The sequence below is a fragment of the Hemiscyllium ocellatum genome, chromosome X (assembly GCF_020745735.1).
Source record: "Hemiscyllium ocellatum isolate sHemOce1 chromosome X, sHemOce1.pat.X.cur, whole genome shotgun sequence".
NCBI classification, from domain to species: Eukaryota; Metazoa; Chordata; class Chondrichthyes; order Orectolobiformes; family Hemiscylliidae; genus Hemiscyllium; species Hemiscyllium ocellatum.
The window spans coordinates 21,173,450-21,190,227 of NC_083453.1; the positions used below are offsets into that span (position 1 = coordinate 21,173,450).

The 16,778-nt window shown below is 49.4% G+C and overlaps 1 protein-coding gene across 4 annotated transcripts in view; it reads right to left on the reverse strand.

The window, feature by feature from the left end:
• Nucleotides 1-16,778, reverse strand: part of LOC132805812 (integrin alpha-7-like) — a 178,753-nt gene that overhangs the window by 4,370 nt on the left and 157,605 nt on the right. For 3 of the 4 annotated variants that reach the window (XM_060821095.1, XM_060821093.1, XM_060821097.1), the window contains 8 exons: nucleotides 16,238-16,317; nucleotides 13,361-13,438; nucleotides 12,773-12,875; nucleotides 11,680-11,850; nucleotides 10,383-10,490; nucleotides 6,501-6,614; nucleotides 5,034-5,132; nucleotides 4,103-4,228 (listed from right to left, as the gene is read on the reverse strand). In XM_060821095.1, the coding sequence (XP_060677078.1) occupies nucleotides 4,103-4,228; nucleotides 5,034-5,132; nucleotides 6,501-6,614; nucleotides 10,383-10,490; nucleotides 11,680-11,850; nucleotides 12,773-12,875; nucleotides 13,361-13,438; nucleotides 16,238-16,317 (879 nt within the window). Of the gene's footprint in view, nucleotides 1-1,521; nucleotides 1,650-4,102; nucleotides 4,229-5,033; nucleotides 5,133-6,500; nucleotides 6,615-10,382; nucleotides 10,491-11,679; nucleotides 11,851-12,772; nucleotides 12,876-13,360; nucleotides 13,439-16,237; nucleotides 16,318-16,778 lie in introns of all 4 variants that reach the window. The other variant, XM_060821096.1, reaches the window with a different exon arrangement.

Here is a 16,778-nt window from a genome sequence, read left to right on the forward strand (position 1 = left end):
ATACAGTCACTATATTTCATTGGCTTGAAAGCACTTTGGGAAATCCTGGCATTATTCACTAGCCTATCTTTTTTTCTCATGAAGAAGTTCAATATAGTTCTTAGGGCTACAGGGGTCAAAGGTTATGGAGAGAAAGTGGGAACAGAGGACTGAGTTGGATGGTCAGCCATGATCATATTGAATGGTGGGTGCAGGCTCGAAGGGCTGAATGGCCTCCTCCTGCTCCTAGTTTCTATGTTTCTATGTCTCCTTGAGACTCCTAGCCCACCCCAGATGCCAAATCTGCTCCGAGTTCACGGTCTCTGAGAGAGTTTGGACAGTGCCATTCTTCTCCCTAACTCCTATTGGGATGACATTGTGCATCATGGCGGATGGTCCATGCCTGTACCCTCGCTCATCGAGCTGGAGGACATTACACAGAGATAAAGAGTCTGGTGCACGTTCAAGGATTGTAGCTGAAAGCAACCTAGGGAGACCTGAGGAAGAGAGCAAGGGAGGGCAGACAGAAACCGAGGTAGTGTTCATCATTCTCAAAACAGGAAGTGTTACTGCGGTGACCTTCCTTCATGCAAACTGAAACAAGATGGCCGCCACACCCGAAAGGCCAGCAGGAAAGGGGAGACAGATAAAGGGATCTAGTTGTATTAAAGAAAGTGAAAGACGCACAAGCATTTGGGAAGTCAAGTGTCTAATACCACAGGGATAAAAATACTCAAATCAAACGTGCTGCATGCAGAGCATCTCATGCTAGTCTTGTTGCGCACACGCCACACACACATTCAGGTGAGGGGCGAAAGGACAGCATCACAGAAATGAACTGAAGAGCATGGGTACCACACAGTGCAAACCATTCCATTCCTGCCATCATTATAGAAACTAGGGGGGAGATGGGAGGGTGGGGAGGTGGTGTAAGGATTATTCCCTGAGCACGTCACATTGAATATTTCAACTGAGGCCTCGCCTCAGGCCGTAAAGCGTTGGGCTGGAAGATTGAATCGGTTTGGGCTCTGGATTTACTTGGTAGAGAGCCACCAACCCCAGCCCTCACCAAAAACAAAAGCTTCTCGATATTATCGAGCTCAGAGCCTTGTGGCCCCGAGTATTGAATTGAGGAGGTCTCTGGAAAGTGAGGCAAGGTGACCCAACACAAAGTTGATGGAAGGAGCGAAGCAGAGACTCCAAGGAGCTGCAAGCAGCAGTTTTACAGGCCGAAGCAAGCTGAGTTGGAGCACCTTTGAGTCTCATTGGAATGTGGGCTGGATGAGCTTCACTTGTTGTCATCTGCTTGACACTCACCCATTTGTTCAGTGTGACTGGCTTGTTCATCATTTCAAAGGGAGGTTGCAAAATGTGCTGAGTATAAGGAACAACGCCAATTCTACGTCAATACTTGAGACTTTTGATAATCCTTACACACCTCCAACATCCAAGCGCTCGGTGCCCGCGCAGAAACACACACTATACCCCACTGGCACTACCACAGCAACCTTGGACTGGGCACAGGCCTGTTGCTACAATTACCGCTGCAGATGCCAGCATTACGCTTCGGTGGCCTGTTTCTCCTGGTCGGAAGGCTGGGTTTGAAGATGAGCCCTGTGATATTCAGTTTCATACTGAGACTCTTTGTTCGTTCTCTTGAAGAAACCGCACTACAAGGAAGCAACGTTTGTCCAGCGTTACGACAGGTCAAGCAAGTCGGGACGGGGTGAAGGCGGCACCCACATCGGGGTTGGGGGGGGGGGAGGGTGGGGTGGGGGTCGTGGGTGTGTGCCAGGGTTCAGGAATGCAGCCAAGGGATAAGAAATCAGAAGGTAAAGCAACCCCACTTGGTCAGAGGCTGTGTTTTTTTACTGCTTTCGACAATGCAGATTATGTATTGCTGCATGTTGGCATTCTTACGTCAATTTGACAGTCGGTTCCCTCCATCCTGTAAAGCGCTTGGCAGGAATTTCTGAACCCAGCAGGCACCCATGCCAACATCTTAAGCCACTGAGTTTTGCCCCTTATTTGACACGGTACAGGATGACCCTTTACGGTCCATATTGCAAGCATCACCCTCCTTCATAACCAATCACCAATCACTGGAGAAAGTTCCCTCTGTGCGTTCGACGGTGTAAAATTCCATTTACAACGAATGATTTTGCAATTCCCACGCAGTGAAGGGAGGAAGTTTAACCCTTCACTGTTCAAGGATTGCGGCTGCATGTTAAATCCATGCGAAACTGAAGTTTTGTAGTTCAGCAAACTGATTTGTTGGCCTGACTTCCAAACTTATCGCAAGGTCACAGCAAATTGTAACCAAACCCTGCGCAGCGTCAGCAGCAGAATCCAGTCGAATTTTGCTTTAACCAAGAGCAGAGCTGACCAACAGGAGGGTGCGTTTACCATGCCCCAGGCCCGTGCAAGTCAAAGACTGGGCAACAATGCCAAAGTGAAAAGGTTCACCTTGGCGCTCTCTTGATGCCAAGCTTCCCACTCGGAGAACAGGGATAGAGCACTAAAAGCAAGGAAGTTACTATCAATCAGGAGAAACCACTGGGTTGGATTTGATTGGAGTATTGCAACTAGTTTTGGGCATCTATACTTCAGGTAGAATGTGAAGACACCAGAGACGGTGCAGCATGGATTCGAGAGAATGGTCTCAAGGACGGGGCGTTCCAGTTACATCGGTAGTTTGAAGAAATTGGGGCGATTTGTCTTTGCGAAGGTGAAGAGGAGATTGGATCGAGGTGTTCAAAATCACAAGGGGTCTGGATGGGGGAGACAGGGAGAAACTGTCCTCAGTGGTGAAAGGGAGGGCAGAGATTGAAAGTCCAAAGTCAATGGTGGGAACTTCCAGGGCAACTGCTTCCTGACTGGATCCAACGGTGCCACCTCCACCCCCCCCCCCCCCGCCGTGCCAACGGGACAGGATGTGCCCAGGGATGGTGACGGTGTTGTGTGGGGCATTGTCAGTAAGGTATTAACCCAGCAGAGTGTGCCATGACTGAGTCCTTCAGTATATTCGAGGTTGGGATCGACAGATGATTAATCCGTATGGGAATTGAGGGTCATGGGAAAACAGTAGGAAAGTGGAGTTGAGGACTGTCATGTCAGCTGTGATCTCATTGAAGGAAGGAGCAGACTCAATGGGCTGAATGGCCATCTCCTGCTTCCACGTCTTATGGTCCCATGCTTCCATGAGTATGACAATGTCAAGGCCATTGCTGTGAGACAACTATCCTAGTTCCATTGAGAATCCCAGATGGCAGCGCATGTTGATGCCTTATCTAAGTTGATGCCAGCCTTTGTGCTTGACCACCCTTCCACGGGTTAACTGGGGATGGTCAGCAGTGTTAACAAGTATTCTTTCCACCGATCTTTCACACCTGAGAAAGATCAGTGGAAAGAATTCAATTTTTAGCACTGTGCGACCTAATAAAGTTCATCTGATGGTGGGCTAAAGATGGAAATACATTGATCAGTAGAACCACAAAAATCAACTGCCACACCCCAGTATAATCGAGCAAAAATAGCACCAGGTTGAGTTCATTCACAGCGCTTGGGACCAACATTTGTAAATGTGCCAACCGTAAACGAGACCAGTGGTTTTATTTTGTTGGAACAGTACAAAGTCAAGCAGGTAACTGCAAAAACAAGACATTTTTATATATGTTTCAACCCAACAGGGTCAAAAACAAAGTTAGAAGTGGTCTGAATTGATTTAAATCCAAGCCCCGCAGTTAAAGAGTGATCTTTTTTAGATTAGACTTACAGTGTGGAAACAGGCCCTTCGGCCCAACAAGTCCACACCGACCCGCCGAAGCGCAACCCACCCATACCCCTTACCTAACACTACGGGGAATTTAGCATGGCCAATTCACCTGACCCGCACATCTTTGGACTGTGGGAGGAAACCGGAGCACCCGGAGGAAACCCACGCAGACACGGGGAGAACATGCAAACTCCACACAGTCAGTCGCCTGAGGCGGGAATTGAACCCAGGTCCCTGGCGCTGTGAGGCAGCAGTGCTAACCACTGTGCCACCGTGCTGCCCTTAACCACTGTGCCACCGTGCTGCCCTTAACCACTGTGCCACCGTGCCGCCCTTAACCACTCTTACCTTCCAAAGGAGGAGCACAAGGAGAGCTAACACGAGGATTCCTGCCAGGACGGCAATGAGTATAATCAACCAGGGCGCTCCGACATATCCCACACTGGTCTTCTCTGGGTATATTTGTATGGTAAACTAGAGAGATTCAACGGGGGGAACCAGTTATTGTAAATACATGCTCACAGAATCAGAATCCCAGCTTGCCACATTCTGCTTTTGGATGTTAGGTCGCCGAAACAGTCTCTAGAAACGCCGCGGGACGGCCTGCTCATGGATACTGATCACAACAGCCACCTTGCCATGTCTTGTCCCCCAGCTCAGGAGGATACTGCAGCTGGAGGTCCTTACACCCTGCCAGTACCTCCTTATCGCCACAAGGGCCTTTCTGTTGGTGGGGCAAAACTGGAAGAGGAGGAGGTGAGGGATGAGGGGAAGGTGTGGGGGGGGCGACTTGTGAAGGTGCGAGGAAGGAGGGGCAACAACTGAAGGACGGCGACCAGTGAGCTGCTGAAGCTTTAGAAAGCTTTCCTAGCTCCCCATTGAAAAGCAGGGGAAAGCTGGCTTCACTTCTTAAAATCGGCCTTTTCTTGCGGTTGACATTTTCAGTATGTCTTGCCAAGCTGGTGGCCCAGGGAGATGAATTTCTGACAATCTACGTTTCTACCCTTGAAAGCCTTATTGGCGGCGATGCTCTGGCACATGTTCCCATAAGACATTGCAGCAGGAGTAGGCCTTTCAGCCCAACAAGTTTGCTCCACCATTCAATGAGATCTCGGCTGATTGGATCACCCTCAACTCCACCTTCCTGCCTTTTTCCCATGAACCCTTGATTCCCTCACTGATGGTTGTCCCTGTGGCCCTGCCTTGAAATATTCCAAAATATGGCAATAGATTGTGTTGAAGCCTTGAGTAAGGGTGAAATCGGGAATGGTGTCTGTACCTCAGCAGCAGCTTCCTTCACCTTCAGGTTTCGGATGCTTGACTTCACGCTGATGTTCGCACGGATGGTCAGCTCGATGGAACTGTATGAAGCATATTCCTGAAATTTTAACAAGAGGGGTTTTTTTTTTCCCGATAAAGCCATTTCATCATTTCCCCCTTCCCCAGTCCATGCATTCCTGACTGCGATCAGCAGGCCGAGGGATAGGATTCACAGCCCCACACCTTCAGACCCCTGAAGTTGTTTGAAGATGGGTTTTTAGTCGCTCAACAGCTCACCACCCTGCGCCCTGGAGTTGAGACAGCTGCCCGGTCAGGTGACCCCCAACACATACACAGGGACACCTGACACAAAGAGGGCCACACTCAGCAATCAGAACATGGCCGCCATTTTCTCTCTTGAGCCCCTCAAAGCAATGGAGGTCAGTAGCCCTGTACACAGTGGGATGTGTACAAGTTCCTTTTTTAAAAATTATTCAGGGGACATGGGAGTCACTGGCTGGGCCCAGCCTTTATTGCCCCCGTCCCTAGTTGCCCTTTGAGAAGGTGGGGGTGAGCTGCCTTCTTAAACCGCTGCAGTTCACCTGCTGTGGGTCGACCCACAATGCCCTCAGGGAGGGAATTCCAGATGGTCATTGCCTGGCATTTATGTGGCATGAATGTTGCTTGCCACTTTTCAGCTCACGTCTGGATATTGTCCAGATCCTGTTGCATTTGAACATGGACTGCTTCAGTGTCTGAGGTGCTGAACACTGTGCAATCGTCAGCAAATGACCCCACCTCTGACCTTATGATGGAGGGAAGGTCATTGATGAAGCAGCTGAAGATGGTTGGGCCTAGGACACTACCCTGAGGGAGTCCTGCCGAGATGTCCTGGAGTTGAGGTGACTGACCTCCAACAACTATGACCATCTTCCTTTGTGCCAGGTAGGACTCCAAACACTGAAGAGTTTGCCCCCAAACCCCATTGATTCCAGTTTTGCCAGGGCACCTTGATGCCACGCCCCTCTGGAATTCAGCTCTTTTGTCCATGTTTGAACCAAGGCTGTAATGAGGTTAGGAGCTGGGTCACTCAAATGCCCTTGGCTCTTGCCCAATAAGGTGCCTTAAGTTCAACCCCAAAGAAGGGTTACCCGAATGATATGATGCTTCAGTTTCCCAACCTGGTGATCCTCTGTCCTCACAGCAGAATTGACAATGTCATGTCAAGGAGGAATACAAGAGGACAGTAGTTGGCTCCTCATGCCTCTTCTGCTCTTCAAATTGGATCTAGAGTGATTTTTCACCTACCCACCTTGATTCTATAGTAACAATTTTGGCCAGTTTTAAACTGTAGCATTACGGTCACCAGGAATTTGAATAAAGCGCGTCCAACTCTACTCCCTCGGCCAAAAGCCCAGCGAAGGCCCACACTTCCATCAAGCTGCCATGAAGTAAATCTCATCACACAACTGGTGGGATAGCTCACCTCCAGGAAGGTGCTGTTCCACAGCCGGGCAAATATACTCATTCGGGTTGTTGTGTTGAGAATTCGGAGAGGGCACTGGAAGGCAACACATCTGGCAGTGCCCAGTTCACAGTCCTGTGGGGACATAATGTTCAAAGATTCGAGTCAAACTCAATTTGCAAATGGAGGATATGTGACATATAATCCTGGGCATTCTAATGGAACAACTGTGTGCGTTTGGCATCTCACGAAGGAGTCTGGGGCTAATCCTTTGACAACTTGGCGATCCTGCCTGCTCATTTCGTGCCTTGCAGCATTTGCAGAGCTGAGATGGAGAAATGGGAACAAGGCATGAGCAAGGCCAATCGAAACCAGCAGCTTGGAATTTCCAGCAGTAACTGGTGACAGTGCTCTCCTCATGTCAGGACAGTTCCGTAATCTCCAAACAAGGAAACAAACTCAGGATAGGGATTTCACAGACAATTGAAACCCATTCCTAACCCTCCATCGAAGACCATCCCTCTAACCCCCTAACCCTCCATCGAAGACCATCCCTCTAAGCCCCTAACCCTCCATCGAAGACCATCTCTCTAACCCCTTAAACCTCCATCGAAGACCATCCCTCTAACCCCTTAAACCTCCATCGAAGACCATCCCTCTAATCCCCTAACCCTCCATCGAAGACCATCCCTCTAATCCCTTAAACCTCCATCAAAGACCATCCCTCTAACCCCCTAAACCTCCATCGAAGACCATCCCTCTAACCCCCTAACCCTCCATCGAAGACCATCCCTCTAACCCCCTAAACCTCCATCGAAGACCATCCCTCTAACCCCCTAACCCTCCATCGAAGACCATCCCTCTAACCCCCTAACCCTCCATCGAAGACCATCCCTCTAACCCCCTAACTCTCCATCGAAGACCATCCCTCTAACCCCCTAAACCTCCATCGAAGAGCATCCCTCTAATCCCCTAACCCTCCATCGAAGACCATCGCTCTCATCCCTTAAATTTCCATTGAGGACCATTTCTCTTGTCTCTTGACTCTCCATCAAAGCTTCCCTCTCTGATTCTCTGAGTTGCCCTATAATCCCCTTCCCTCCTGCACCTTAACTGTCCAATCTATAAGGGAACATTACCCCCTGCAACCTCCCCTCTCAGCCACTCATAATCTCGACTGGGATAAAAATTGGCGTTCCTTCACTGTCGCTGGGTAAATATCCTGGAATTCCCTCTCTCATGGGATTGTGGGTCTCCCCGCAGCACGTGGACTGCAGAAGTTCAAGAAGGCAGCTCAGGGGCTACTGGGGATGGGGCAATAAATGCTATGCCCAGCCAGTGATGAGCCCATCCCAAGAATGAATACAAAATAAGAACCAGTTTCTGCCAAAAACAGGGTTAGAGTGGTCTTTGAATCAGAAAAGCACAGAAGAAGGCTATTCGGCCCCTTAATCCATGCCAGCCCTCTGAGAAGCAATCCAATCAGTCTCATTCCCCCACTGTATCCCTGTAGGAAGTTTATTTCCCTGAGGTTTCCATCCAATTTCGAAAGCGGATTGGAGGTAGATGTTCGCAGGTAAAGGGACGGCTGGAAAATGGGAAGCCTTCAGAAATGAGATAACAAGAATCCAGCGACAGTATATTCCTGTCAGGGTGAAAGGGAAGGCTGGTAGGTATAGGGAATGTTGGATGACTAAAGAAATTGAGGGTTTGGTTAAGAAAAAGAAGGAAGCATATGTCAGGTACAGACAGGATAGATCGAGTGAATCCTTAGGAGAGTATAAAGAAAGTAGGAGTATACTTAAGAGGGAAATCAGGAGGGCAAAATGGGGACATGAGATAGCTTTGGCAAATACAATTAAGGAGAATCCAAAGGGTTTTTACAAATACATTAAAGACAAAAGGGTAACTAGGGAGAGAATAGGGCCCCTCAAAGATCAGCAAGGCAGCCTTTATGTGGAGCCACAGAAAATGGGGGAGATACTAAATAAATATTTTGCATCAGTATTTACTGTGGAAAAGAATATGGATGACATAGACTGTAGGGAAATAGATGGTGACATCTTGCAAAATGTCCAGAGTACAGAGGAGGAAGTGCTGGATGTCTTGAAACGGTTAAAGGTGAATAAATCCCCAGGACCCAATCAGGTGTACCCGAGAACTCTGTGGGAAGCTAGAGAAGTGATTGCTGGGCCTCTTGCTGAGATATTTGTATCATCGATAGTCACAGGTGAGGTGCCGGAAGACTGGAGGTTGGCTAATGTGGTGCCACTGTCTAAGAAGAGCAGTAAAGACAAGCCAGGGAACTATAGACCAGTGAGCCTGACCTCGGTGGTGGGCAAGTTGTTGGAGGGAATCCTGAGGGACAGGATGTACATGTATTTGGAAAGGCAAGGACTGATTCGGGATAGTCAACATGGCTTTGTGCGTGGGAAATCATGTCTCCCAAACTTGAGTGAGTTTTTTGAAAAAGTAACAAAGAGGATTGATGAGGGCAGAGCAGTAGATGTGATCTATATGGACTTCAGTAAGGCGTTCGACAAGGTTCCCCATGGGAGACTGATTAGCAAGGTTAGTTCTCATGGAATACAGGGAGAACTAGCCATTTGGATACAGAACTGGCTCAAAGGTAGAAGACAGAGGGTGGTGGTGGGAGGGTTGTTTTTCAGACTGGAGGCCTGTAACTAGTGGAGTGTCACAGGGATTGGTGCTGGGCCCTCTACTTTTTGTCGTTTACATAAATGATTTGGATGCGAGCATAAGAGGTACAGTTAGTAAGTTTGCAGATGACACCAAAATTGGAGGTGTAGTGGACAGTGAAGAGGGTTACCTCAGATTACAACAGGATCTGGACCAGATGGGCCAATGGGCTGAGAAGTGGCAGATGGAGTTTAATTCAGATAAATGCGAGGTGCTGCATTTTGGGAAAGCAAATCTTAGCAGGGCTTATACACTTAATGGTAAGGTCCTAGGGAGTGTTGCTGAACAAAGAGACCTTGGAGTGCAGGTTCATAGCTCCTTGAAAGTGGAATCACAGGTAGATAGGATAGTGAAGAAGGCGTTTGGTATGCTTTCCTTTATTGGTCAGAATATTGAGTTCAGGAGTCGGGAGGTCATGTTGCGGCTGTACAGGACAGTGGTTAGGCCACTGTTGGAATATTGCATGCAATTCTGGTCTCCTTCCTATCGGAAAGATGTTGTGAAACTTGAAAGGGTTCAGAAAAGATTTACAAGGATGTTGCCAGGGTTGGAGGATTTGAGCTATAGGGAGAGGCTGAACAGGCTGGGGCTGTTTTCCCTGGAGCGTCGGAGGCTGAGGGGTGACCTTATAGAGGTTTATAAAATCATGAGGGGCATGGATAGGATAAATAGACAAAGTCTTTTCCCTGGGGTGGGGGAGTCCAGAACTAGAGGGCATGGGTTTAGGGTGAGAGGGGAAAGATATAAAAGAGACCTCAGGGGCAACTTTTTCACACAGAGAGTGGTACGTGTATGGAATGAGCTGCCAGAGGATGTGGTGGAGGCTGGTACAATTGCAACATTTAAGAGGCATTTGGATGGGTATATGAATAGGAAGAGTTTGGAGGGATATGGGCCGGGTGCTGGCAGGTGGGACTAGATTGGGTTGGGATATCTGGTCGGCATGGACGGGTTGGACCGAAGGGTCTGTTTCCGTGCTGTACATCTCTATGACTCTAATTTCCTTTTGAAGTCTGTGGAAGGGGGAAGTGCCCTGCCTGTCTGCTGTATGGAGTGTTGGGAATGAACTGATGGGGAAACTGGGCTGGTTCCTGCGTCTTCCTTTGCTGGGAGCAGGTTTGCCAGATCAACGGGCGGCGCCTGAAATATGCCAGGCCGGGCCTGTTGGCAGGAAGAGCGCGGTTCATATTTCGGGCCTGTTACCAGGGTCAGAGTCTTCTTGCTTTCTGCATGGTGAAGTAATGATTGGCGTTGACCTCCATTCTGTAACCTCTCAGGGCTCCACAACACAGGGTTATCCCCATCGCGAGGCTGTCAATACAGAAGAAAAAATTAAAGCACTGCTAGTACAAAAAACATGTCCGCATTCTTATTAACGAAGAGAGAGAGAACTCCTCCAGCCCCAACCCCCCCACCAAGAGGAAATGGCGGTGTCAAATCTTCCTTTCGGAAAGGTTTTGTGAAATGGTGACATTGTTCTTTCCTCTGGAAGTGATGAGTGATCGCCCTGAAATATCCTCCCCCAGCCGCGAGACGGAGTGGTCCAACGCAACATGAGACCGCGCAGCTTCAGCTCCGAAATCCTGCCGACTTACCAGATCAAAGGACAGCCTGCATTTATATAGCGCCTTTCATATAAAGGAGCAGGCCCACTTCACAGGAGCAAAGTGTCACATCCGGCCCCAGGTTCGGTCACATGACCCAAAGCTGGGCCCAAAAGGTAGGCTTTGAGGAGTTTCTTGCAGGAGGAGAGGGCGGAGAGAAGAGGCAGGGAGCTTGAGGAAGGCAATTCTAGAGTTTACAGCCAAGGCTGTTCAAGATACAGCCACCAGTGGTGGGGCAGGTGAAAGAGGGGATGCGAAAGAGGCCAGGGTTGGAGGGAGCCCAGAGATGTCGGAGGATCATGGGGGCTGCAAGAGGTGACAGAGATTGGGAAGGGGTTGGGGAGGGGCCGAGGGCATGGAAGGGCTTGAAAACAAGGAGAAGAATTCCAATCACAAGCTGCTGCTTGACATTGTAGGGTGGGGGGGGGGGCGGGGAACAAGGGATAGTAGGGAAATGGGATTGGCTGCGTGCTGAAACGTAGGCAGCGGAGGTTTGGCTGAGCTCACTTTTGTGAGGGTTAGGAATGTTGGGGATCAGCGCAGAGTCCGTTGGAATATTCTGGTCTCGAGGTCAAAAATGGACATGGATGGGGCTGAGCCGAGAGAGGGTGAGGTCGAGTGATGGGACTGAAGCAGTGCTCTCAGTGGTACCATGAATACGCGAAATTGGAAGCTCATCCCAGGATTGAAGATGACACCCAAGATTGGGAACCGTCTGGTTGAATCTCAGACTGTTGCCATGGAGATGGGTGGAGCCAGGAGCTAAGGAATGGAGCGGGCAGGGGCAAGAAAAAATGGCTTCCGTCTTCCCAGTGTTTAATGGAGAGGCATTTCTTTGGGGGTAAGATCTTCATTTTGCTCCATGCTAATAACGATTGCGAGGTTGAGCTGCTTACCAGTTTGAGCGGATTGATCGCAAAGGCAGGAGAGCACTCAGTATTCTCATCCCCTTCAAATTCGATCTTCATCGGGTATAAGAGCCATTTGCCGTTGCCGATCTCATAAGGCCACTGGATGTTCAGGAAAGCAGAGCTCAAAGTTCTCAGCACCTTACCCGTGTTGAGCACCTGACGGGAAGACAAGATGGAGTTTGACCTTCAGCTAGCCACGAGCTGTGTTCAAAGATTCAGAGACCCCACATCCCCCCCCCCCCCCCCCCCCCCCCCCCCCCCCCCCCCCCCCCCCCCACACTTCTCTCCACATCACTGCACAACAGAGATCAGACTGGGCCAAGGAGGCTCGACTTTCGATCCCCACGATTAGCCCGGCCTTCAAAAGCAAAGCCCGCATTCTCCTGATCTCTGTTTCCCATGACAACACGGTGCCAGGTGGGCAGGCTCGAGAGAAGTGCCACACAGATCGAAAGCTTGCATTTGTCACGTGTTAGTCAATCAGCATAATAACTCTCAAACCTGGAAACATATCGCCGTTCCTGCAGTGTCGCTGAGTCCCCAGTTGCATTGTGGGTCGACTTGCAGCACATGGACCGCAGCGGTTCAAGATGGCAGCTCACCCCCACCTTCTCAAGGGGCAACTAGGGACGGGGGCGATAACTACTGGGCCCAGCCAGCGATGCCCATGTCCCCTGAATAAATAGTTTTAAAAGAGGCCCCTCCTAAGTATCCAATTCTTAGTGTACAATTCCAAGGCACATGAGGGTAAACCCATCAATGGGACAGTCAAAGCACTGTGGATCAGAGACAGACTCACAGGCTCCACCTCTGCAATACTCTTTGAGTATTTTTTCTTGCTGGGAGTGTAGGATCCCAACAGTCACAAATCGCTTGCTGGTGTCTAGAATCCGAAAAGGCCCAAACATTTCCAATCCGCCCCTTTATAAAGAATCCCAGGAAAATAAGCCCACCTTTATTCCTTAGATGTTCCGTGTGCCTCCTCCAATCGATCCCAATCCACCAAAATCCCTTCCTATTCATTCCCCTCAGGAAGTGTCATTTTCCACTGAGTAATTAGTCAACAACTTGTACTTGCCGTTAATTTATAATCAACACGACTCCCCAAATCCTCCTCTTTCCTCATGGCACTTTCTCCCATGACGTCACCTCCAAAAAACACATTCTGAGGTTCGACATTTCTGTAAAATTCGGGAAATAACCAGCATGAAATAGCATTCACCAACTACTCAACTCACTGATTACAAACGAACAACTCCCAAGGATGGTGGTTGGAAGCCAGGAATTTACACCCAGCAATCTCTCACAGGCAGGAGACTGTGACTACATTATCTTTACGTCAAAACTGGCTCCTGCGTTTACCTGTATAAAACAAGTCGAAAGTACTTCACTGGTTGTAAAATGCATTACTGACACCCTGAAAGGTACTGATGAAACTTCTCTTTTATGCATGGGAGCAGTTTGACAAGGTGCTGTGGTGGGCAGCTCAAGTTCAGTGGATGGACAACACTTAGAGCAGGCAGACACAGCAGATTTTCATTCCCATCAGTCTCAGCTAGGTCATAGGTCAGCGCCTAACCCACAGTGCTTTGAATTTCGACACTCGCTCTTCGAACAGGTGAACAGTTTCGCGACATAGGAAGCCAGAGATGTAGGGTATACTTACGGAACGAGAGAGACTGGCAGTACCAGTATGACGTGAGCAGTAGCTGTGACTGGGTCCAAACCGGTCTGTTCACTGATGCTGTGAGGAAGGAGCAAAAAGCCACATTTCGTGATCCTTATCATCATCATCATCTTGATCAATTGACAGAGAATCTCAGCAGGTCTGGCAGCAATTGTGGACAGAAAGCAGAGTTCACGTTTCAGGTCCCTGCTTCAGGAACGTTAGCCTTGCTTTCTCTCCACAGCTGCTGCCAGCTTTGCTGAGTTTGTTCAACAAGCTCTGTTTTTGTTTCTGCTTTTCAGCATCTGCAGCTTTTTAAACTGTCATCTGCTAAATTTGAAAAGAAACTCTCCCTGTTGTGTTCAATTCCGATCGCCACATGACAGGAAGGAGGTGGAGGCTTTGGAGAGGATCGCAGAGGACGTTTACCAGGATGCTGCCTGGATTAGACGGTCTGAACTACAAGGCGAAAGTGAGGACTGCAGATGCTGGAGATCAGAGTCTAGATTAGAGTGGCGCTGGAAAAGCGCAGCAGGTCAGGCAGCATCCGAGGAGCAGGAGAATCGACGTTTCAGGCCTAAGCCCTTCATCATAAGGAGAGGCTAGAAAAACTCAGGCTATTTTCTCTCGAGCGACAGAGGCTGAGGGGAGACGTGGTAGAAGTGTCGATAAACTTATGAGATGCATTGATAGGACTGACAGAATTGTTGTCCCCGGAGTTGAAATACTTAATACCAGAGGGCACGCATTTCAGGTCAGAGGGGGAAGGAGATGTGAGGGACAAGTTCTTTTCTGTAGAGATTGGTAGGAGTGTGGAACGCACTCCGAGGGTTGGTGGTGGAGGCAGAAGCGATAGGGGCATTTAAGGGGCTTTGAGATCAGCACATGAATATGCAAGGAATGGAGGGGTATGGGCCAACGGCAAGCAGAAGGGATTGGTTTAATTTGGCATCATGTTCGGCACAACATCCTGGGCCAAAGGGCCCGCTCCTGTGCTGTACTCGTTTCACCAGTTGACCAGAGTCAAGCAAAGATGGAAACGGAATTCTCGTGCCCGGAAGCGAGTTTGGTGGGAAGACCCAGCAGATGGCGCCCTTGTACAAGTAGGCAAAGTGGGACCAAGTGCAACACTACCCTCTGCTGTCAGCAGTCCGTACTGCACCCAACATCGTTCATGGTCTCAGGGTGGGCATCCTATTTGCTCAAGGGGTCTCTGGAGGTTTTACTGGCAATGTATCTTACCGTGAGATGTTGTGGGCAGCAAAAGGGTAGATGCCCTTGTACACCAGTCACTGAAACTAGATATTGCAGGTACAGCAGGCAGTGAAGAAGGTAAACAGTGCAACGGCCTTCATAGTGAGAGGATTCGAGTCGAGGAGCAGGGATGTCTTGCTGCTATTGGACAGAGTGAGACCACCCCTGGAGTACTGTGTGCAGTCTGGGTCTCCTTACCTGAGGAAGGATGTTCTGGCGAGGGAGGGAGTGCAGTGAAGGTTTACCAGATGGAATCCTGGGATGGCAGGACTGACACACTAACAGAGACCGGATCAGTCAGGACTATATTCACTGGAGCTTAGAAGAATGAGGGGGAATCACATCGAAACCTCTAAAATTCTAATAGGGCAAGACAGGGTAAACACAGGAAGGATGTTCCTGCTGACCAGCAAGTCCAGAAGCAGGGGTCACAGTCTGAGGATACAGGATAGATGGGGAGAGATAATTTCAGACTGAGATGGAGAGAGATGTCTTCACCTAGAGAGTGGGAAGCCTGTGGAATTCTCTGTCACAGGAAGTGGTTGGGGACAAAACATTGAATGTTTTCCAGTCGATTTATTTCTTAGGGGGCCAAAGGGATCAAAAGTTAGGGGGCTAAAGCAGGCACAGGGGGCTGAGTTAGATGATCAGCCATGATCATATTGAACGGTGGGACAGGCTTGAAGGGCCGAATGGCCTACTCTTGCTCCTATTTCAATGGAGCAGGGTGGCCAGGGAGAGGTGCGAATTTGCTTTAATGTCCCTCTCCTGCCCAGTTCTTGAGCTCAGTCACTGAGAAAGGCTGAGTGGAGCCAGAACGCTGGGAGGGGGGGAAATCAGAGGCCATCTTGTTTTGTGAGGTAGCCTCGCAGAGAAAACTGACAGCTGCTGTGCCACAGCCGCGACTGCCCTCGAGAGGGATGTAAATACTGGAAAGGCCCAGCACCACGCCAAAAGTCCCAAACAGTGAACTCCCTCGGGTGCAACTTGCTCATGTCTACAACGTGTGAACGAAAAAGACATCACGGAATACAAATTTTATTCAATAAAGGAGAGAGAGAGAGAGAGAGACAGAAAGCAGGTAACGACAGGCTGTTTTACAGGAGGTAAACTGTGGCAGATCAGCCAGGAGTGTGTTTGAATAGAGAATGAACAGAGGCGTCAGTGAGGGCTTCAGCAGCAGACAAGCTGAGAGAGGGTCAGAGTCCAGGGATATTACCCCAAGGCAATAAGGAAATAGGTGGTTCCACTGATGGTGAGGGCATGGGGTTGAAAGATCTCCCTGGGGTCAAAGATGTCTCTAACAGTCTGGCAGAGCCTCCATGAGCGATCAGGGAGAGACCTGGAACCAGCCCTTAGGAGAGAGTTGTCAGAGCGGACAGCCGTCAGTCTTCCGTGATCCAAGATTGGACATGGAGTCTGTGAGTGAAGAGACAGTGCAGCGGCTGAGAGAGATGGTGGCGGGGCTGAGTTACAGGATTTCAGGGTTAGACTAGAGTCAGGACAGGTTGGAGCCGTCTCTCTCTCTCTCTCTCTCACACACACACATCCACATTGAAAGTCATCCACCACACAGACAGAAACCAAATTCACATTTGTGATTCTGCCCCAGACAGCACTCACGTTGATAGCTGAAGTACAATTGGTAAAGTTGTCGTTTCAATGGCGATTCGAGAGGTGCTTAAGATCAAGTAAAAGGTGACCTGTCAAACAAAGTACGCAGAGTCAGCACACCCATACCTCGCTGAACATCGGGCAGCAAGAACTCTGCATTCTCAGCACAACTACTCAGCGAGTCCTAGAGATGTACAGCACGGAAACAGACCCTTCGGCCCAACCCGTCCATGTCAACCAGATATCCCAACCCAATCGAGTCCCACCTGCCAGCACCCGGCCCATATCCCTCCAAACCCTTCCTATTCATATACCCATCCAAACGCCTTTTAAATGTTGCAATTGTACCAGCCTCTACCACTTCCTCTGGCAGCTCATTCCATACACGTACCACCCTCTGTGTGAAAAAGTTGCCCCTTAGGTCTCTTTTTCCCTCTCACCCTAAACCTATGCCCTCTAGTTCTGGACTCCCCCACCCCAGGGAAAGGACTTTGTCTATTTATCCTATCCAAGCCCTTCATGATTTTATAAACCTCTATAAGGTCACCCC